The sequence below is a fragment of the Alligator sinensis genome, unplaced genomic scaffold (assembly GCF_000455745.1).
Source record: "Alligator sinensis unplaced genomic scaffold, ASM45574v1 scaffold566_1, whole genome shotgun sequence".
Classification (NCBI taxonomy): Eukaryota; Metazoa; Chordata; order Crocodylia; family Alligatoridae; genus Alligator; species Alligator sinensis.
In genome coordinates, this window is record NW_005842017.1 from 2713654 (window position 1) to 2720458 (window position 6805).

At 46.7% G+C, this 6805-nt stretch overlaps 2 protein-coding genes across 5 annotated transcripts in view; one reads left to right on the top strand and one right to left on the bottom strand.

The window, feature by feature from the left end:
• Positions 1 to 6663, bottom strand: part of LOC112550023 — a 10002-nt gene extending 3339 nt beyond the window's left edge. For 2 of the 3 annotated variants that reach the window (XR_003093690.1, XR_003093689.1), the window contains exon 1: positions 2919 to 3144. Coding sequence is in view for 1 of the 3 variants with exons in the window: in XM_025202246.1 (XP_025058031.1) it covers positions 6535 to 6630 (96 nt within the window). In the remaining 2 variants the exon portion in view is untranslated. Of the gene's footprint in view, positions 1 to 2918; positions 3145 to 6534 lie in introns of those variants that run through there. The other variant, XM_025202246.1, reaches the window with a different exon arrangement.
• The window catches only part of CLK1 (CDC like kinase 1), a 10311-nt gene continuing 10100 nt past the window's right edge, over positions 6595 to 6805 (top strand). Inside the window, exon 1 of one of the 2 annotated variants that reach the window (XM_006022099.3) lies at positions 6595 to 6722. The gene's annotated coding sequence lies outside the window, so the exon portion shown is untranslated. The remainder of the gene's footprint in view (positions 6723 to 6805) is intronic. The other variant, XM_025202243.1, reaches the window with a different exon arrangement.

Sequence of the window (6805 nt, forward strand, 5' to 3'; positions counted from 1 at the left end):
GCATCTGCTGGAACTTGGGTCAGAATGGTGTGAGGATTGGGAACCATAGGGTGATCCACTAGAACCTTTTTATTTATAGCCCTCAAGTCTTGCACTAACCTTCAAAGAAGCTCCATCTGTTTTGGGCACACCCAGAATCGGGCTGTTAAAGGAGGATGATCCCTCTATCAACCACCCATACTGCTTGAATTTTTCAATCAACGGCTTCAAACCCGCGCGAGTGGCTGTCTTCAGAGGATATTGTCTCACACGTACAGGACCCTCTCCCTCCTTCAGGGGAATCTTGACTGGATTTACGTATTTTGCCCGAGCAGGGGTCCCATCCGCCCATACACACGAATCGACATTTTCCAAAAGTTCAACCCCTTTGGTTTCTGGTCCCGTCTTGGCTGTTTGAAGGGCCATTTGGTAATTTGAGCCCTGTTTTACTGGCAGCCGTACCACAATTTGATCCTCACGGAAGAAAATCTCAGCTTGCAATTTGTTTAACAAGTCTCGCCCCAGAAGAGCTACTGGGCAAGCAGGGGAAACTACAAAAGCATGTTCCAACATATTATTCCCAATCTTCGTGAGGAGGGGCTCACACACAGGCAATCTGGTTCGCCTTCCCTCTATCCCTTCTACAGTAACATGCTTTCCGCTTTCTTTAGTTAGGGGGGGTTTCACGGGAATCATGGAAAAGGTGGCTCCAGTATCCACCAGAGCTTCATAACCTCTGCCACCAACCCTTATTCGTACCATGGGATCCTTCCGGGCGTTTGCCTGCAGGGCGGTGGCCTTGGACCCTGGTCCCTTTCAATTAGAATCTTCCCCTAAGGATTCCGCTCTCATCTGGCGGTTCCCCGATTGGGTTTCCTTCCTCTTATCCTTCAGTTTAGGGCAGTCCCTTTTCCAATGTCCCTGTTCTCGGCAATACAGGCATTCATCCGGCTTTACTTGGCCTTTTCCTCTCTTCTCTAATCGTATTTGTACCACACTGCAAGACAAGAAACAAACAGAGCAGCAATGGCCGCATCCAGAGCAACTGAAACTCCTGTACAGCAAGTTGCAAACAGAGCAGCAATGGATGCAGCCAGGAACCAGCCCTGGAGGGAAAAAGAAAACTCTACATTCTTCTACAATCCAGCCTTGGATTACAGTTCTGATCCATTAGTTGCAATTGACTCAATGGCGACTTCTTGCAGCCACTGCCTTGCAATGAGATGGAAAGGAGAAGCTCCAGGGATATGCTGCAACAGTGGCAAGGTTCAACTGCCCCAAATGAATGATCCTCCTGAGCCCCTTCATACATTGTTGACAGGCAACACTCCAGATGCAAGTCATTTCACATGGCTCCTACCAAAAAAAGGCAATCTACAAGAAGTAAACTTGCCAAAAATTGCCTTGCAAAAGCTGCAGCCAGAGCAGCTGAGACTCCAGAGCAGCAACTTTCAAGATGACAAACAAACAGAGCATCAATGGCTGCATCCAGAGCAGAAAGAAGCAAGTCTGCTACAAGACCTGTGCTGCAAAAGCTCAGTGTCAAGCGGTATCACACAAGTAAAATAGGGTACAAAACTAAACACATACACACAGCTTATTTGTAGAGGGAAATAAGACAGAATGAAAATATTTATAAAACATTAAAATTGAATTACTGCAACCCATGCGAAGCCTAGTACTTTGGCTAGTTACTAATAATACCAGGGGGAAAAGTACCCAACAGTGGATTAAAAATTTGTCTTGCTCTGGATCTTATCAAATGGGTACTCTCACTGAAGCAGCAAGACACCAAAACAACTGAGGAAATGTTTGAGGATATTTTCCAAGGGATGGAAACATGGTCAATAGAGTATATGCATTTTTGATCATCAGACTGGCATATAGAAAAAACAGCTCTGGATTTTCATAGACATTAGGGCTGGAAGGGACCTCATGAGATCATTAGATCCAGCCCCCTGCCGAAAGGACAGGAAAGTCAGCTGTGGTCCGATGACACCAGCAAGGTGAACATCTAGGTGTTTCTTAGTAGGTGCTTGCAACACTTCTGGGGGAAGTGTTCTCCGCGGTGTCGGAGTCGATTTGGGATGACACTGAGGAACTCCCGGGGCCTCCCCCTCCCGAAGTACTAGGACTCGCTAGGGATGATGCTGCAGAGCTCTCCGGGCTGCTGGGGCTAAGTCGGGATGAACTTTCCGAGCTTCCCCTTCTCGAAACGTTGGTACTAGCCGGAGACTGTGCTCTATTCCTATGCCTTAGTCCCTGAGTCAGATCTCCCTCACTACCAGAATCGAGAAGGACTTGGGGCTTTCTCCCAGTGTCTTTTGCTAGTAGCATTTTACACATTTTTCCTTTACACTTTTGGACCCATGGGGGAATGGGTTTCATTACAGTTGTAGCCCAAGAGTCTATATATGGGTATTGATCCCAATGACCATCCCTTGTTACTACCTTTAACACCGCATTAGTCAAATTTACGTCAAAAGAGCCTTCCTCTGGCCACCCTACCTTAAAGGTTGGCCATTCCAACTGACAAAACTTTACTAATTCCTCCTTTGTCATTTTTACCCTGTATTCTCCCTTAAACTTGTTAAAATTCCTTAGCATGCATCCTAATGGGGTTGCAGAGTTTTCTTCTTGGGAGCTACCCGAACCCATTGTGTCAACCAGTATACAAACTCAATCAGAGTCCTGTCCACTGAGTCACGAGGTTCCAGTTGAGCCCCCTTGCGATCGATGCTACCTCATCAGGCAGAATCGGGGCGGCTAGACTCAACCGTAGTCTCAGACTTGGTCAGCGGCTCATGTTTCTAAGAAAAGATTCCCGGATCTAACGTCCCCTTCTAAGTACCAAATGCCAGAACCATTCTGGACTTTCCCAACAATCCCCAAATTCCCTGGAGGATTACTCAAGTGACACAAATAAACCGAATGCTCACTCTGCCGAACCCCTGGCGCCGTCTCTTCAGACCCGCTCAGCCTGGGTGACTCATACAAGGAGAGCCTTTAACTTCCCGGGTGCCCCGACTCACGGTTCCAGTGCCCGTGACAGACTCCAAATGCGGTCTGGTGCGCACTTCACGGACCCCTTTTCCCGATCTTGTCGTCCAGCCCCAAGGTAGTCCGAGAGCGTCTCCTGGCTGGCTCGCCCAATTGTTGCCCAAACGGCTAAATTTCCAGGAACTTCAGCAGTGTTGCCCAAACGGCTAGTTTCGTGTCCCCGGAGGCTTTTTCGATTGACCTCAAGGAGAGAGTCACACACTCAGGCTGGGTCCATTTCAAGTTTATTGTTTGCGCAAACAAGATCGACTAGGGGGCTAGTAGCCCAAAGCAGAGTCGACCCCCGGTCTTTGTTCGAGGGTCTTTTTATAGCTTATCTAAACAAAGAACCGTAGCGTGTTATGCAGTTATTGGCTATCCTATAGCGTCTACAAGCTTCTACTGTTTCGTCTAAGTTACCGCAAGATGTCAAAGTTTCCATGGTTATGTCTAAATTTCCACAGGATGTCTTGGGTTTTCATGCTATGCTTAACTTATTATGGGTTATGTTACAGCACCTGTGTGTTTTTAACAGGGGGGTCTTTTATCTTATGTCTTTAATCTATGTGCAGAAGCTAATGCGGAAGCCATTTGCAAGCCATGTCGAATACAGAAGCATTTTGCAAAGAAAGCACTATGTCTAAATTCAATCATTATGTCTGACCTCTAATCGTATTTGTACCACATGATCACCAGAGACATAATGATGAGGGACAGGTAAAGGATAGTGCTGGCTTGATAACTGTGACATAAGAAGACATTTAAACTGTCATATACATCTGAGTTAAATGTGACCTTCAAAGGAAGCAAAACGGTCTTGTGACCTTTTTTACTACTGTGTGATATAGAAAGACTGATAAATGCTTTTAAAAGTGTTTTATATCTTTTTTTTCCACAACATTTTCAAGCTTAGTTTTATCTTGAAAATTCCTGAGACTAAAGAGCTAAGAAAGCAAGAATATAAATTTTGAGGGACAGCTTAAATTTATTTTAATGTGTACTTTATATCAGGGATTAATATTTTGAAGATGTCTGTGGAAAGATTTTGCATTTCCACCATTTTTATTTGATGTTAGGATCAATGATTTGTATTTTGGGACACCAGACTATTTTAGGACACAATAGTCCCAAATTCTGGGGAACAAGTTCGCCAGGGAAGATCAGAGAGCAACCTCCCCTTCCTCCCCCCCACCCCTCCAAAAAAAAAAAAAAATGAAAGAAAGGAAAGAAGAGGCATTACTCGTTAAAAATATTTTTTTCCTGGTCACTTATAAGGTAGCATCAGGTAACTTCTTTAAGCCCACTGGGTATCAAAGGCAAGCAGGTGAGACAGCTTACACCGCAAAGATGGAGGGAAAAGGACGTTTCTGTCATAGGGGTAACCAAGGCAACAGTCAGAGCTTTGACAGATTATTAGCGTTGAACAGACAAGATACTACAACTAACGAAGTGGCCATTTTGTCACTGGCAGCTAGTCAACCTCCCTCCCTTCCAGCTCGTATGTATTTGTATCATTATATTTTCCCTTGCTCTTTGCTGATTTAAGATCACAAGTCAGATACAAGGTCTGACTTCACTTGACTAGAAGCAAATGTCTCTGATTTAAAATGCTGGGTATTCTTTTAACACACATTTTGTAGTTAGGAAGGAAAATCAAGCCCAGGCCCCGATTCTCAAGGACACGTGCTTTTGTTAGGTTTGACCTAGAAACCACTACACATAGCCCAAGCAAAAGTCTCTGTTCTGTAACTAATGCTCAATTGCAATGATAAGGAGAAGACAGTCTTAGATAAAGGAGGCTTGAAAACAAAAACAGAATTAGTGGAGTAGGGCAAAGAGCTGATTTAAATATTAAGATTCACACCCCTAGGTGGGGAGAAAGTATGCTAATGAAACATACATGTATGGAAATGAGATACATAGCTAAAACACAGGTATAGAGACATGCTCAGTAAAGAACTCCTTGCGTCACTCCCTTATAACCAATTAGCAAACAAGAATGCTTATGAAGGTCCAATACTCCTGTATAAAAGATGCTCATAATTAAGAATCTGTGTGCTTGTTACGTGAAATTATTCCGCTTGCACCTTGTATTGCTAGCAATAAATCTTTATACTTTCACCCCTGGTATCTTTATTGGCTTTTGCATACCGGGCACGATCCCAGACTTGAGCTGGGGCTCAACACTTTCAGGAAAAAAGGTCCTTTCTCCGTTTAACCATTGCCAGCAGTCAAACTTTTCTGCACCGTCTCAGTTCACGTGTGGGCATGCAGTTAAACCAGTAGCACAGATGGAGATTAAGGCAGCACAGATGGAAACACCTTTCCATTTTAAGCATATGGGAGAGCTGGCTCTAGGGTAGCCATCCAAGGAACCTCAAGAATAGAGAGCAGTTGCCCCCCCCCATGAACACTGTGCGCCTCCCGGTGTCGTCCCCAACGGACAGTGTGAGTTCGTGCCCGGTGCGCTATTGCCAATGAACACACAGGGGTGGAGGATCCAACTTAATCTTTATTGTTTCCAGTCTGCGCAGAGAGGGGTGCTTGGCAATCGTTTGCAAAGCAAGCACCACCGGTTTCTACCTTTGGGTACCTTTTATACATATGTTTGCAAGTGTATCGCTCAGTGATTGGTTACAAGCCACTGACATAAGACGTTCTCTACTGAGCATGTCTCTATACCTATGTTTTAGCCATGTAATTCATTTACATACATATATGTTTCATTAACATACTTTTGCCCTGCCCAGGGGTGTGATTTTTAGCATTATAACGAGACCTTTTTCTGAACTTCTTGCTATCTTACAAGTGTCAGGGAGACATTATCCTGCTGGTGTTAGGGAGGCATTCCAGGAATCCTCCGCATCCCACACGCTGTGCTCTGCAAGCATCTCTTAACACACACATACCACACCCCTCCCAGCATCTGCAAGTTGCCTTAAGTGTTTAGTTAGATACAGTTTGCAAAAGCTAGATATACCATAAAAAAGATTACATAAAAAGATTACATCACCAGCGCTGGGGGCATGGCGAGCTCCTGCATGTTGGCAGCAGGGGGTGCCAACCTGTGAAAAATAGAGGACATAAAGGCATCTGGTTTCATATCACTAGAGGACAGAGGACCAGAAAACTTGACTGTCCTCTATAAACCCGGGAGAACGGCCACCCTGCGCGGGTGGTGCGATTACTGCACCATGTGACCAGTCTCTAGTGCTGGGGGACTGTCACAGGGCAGGCCCAGGCCTCTTCCTGGCAGCTCTCGAAGGGCATTAACATTTCCAGCAGCAGGACACTGTCTGCTGCGGCCCCCTGGGCTGTCGCGTCTTGTGCCAGGTTGACTGTTGTTGTGCTAAGAGGCCGGACTAGGGGTTTGTGCGGGCTGGCTTGGCTAGAAGGACGAAGGATCAGGGCTAGCAGGGACCCCAGCCCGAGGAGCCTCATCCATCCACGAGGACTGGCCAATGCCGGACCTGAGCCCTTCTCCAAAACTCCCCCACCCGCACCACTGGGACTCACGGGCGGTCGCCTCCATTCCACCCCCGAGGGGCGGCTCCAGCGCATGCGCTCTGTGACGTCGTCCTCTTTCTTCCAGAACATTCTCGGCGGCGCCATCTTGTGCTGGTGGCGGCGCAGGCGGAGCAGCGGTTGGTGCTGCCGGGCAGCCAGAGGCTCCAGTCACAGCGCGGCCCCTCCGAACCGGAGAGGTGGGTCTAGGGGGCTGCGGGAATGCGATCCCTTGATTCCCCGTGCCACGGCGGCGCTGTGTCCTGCTCCACTTCCCCGCCGG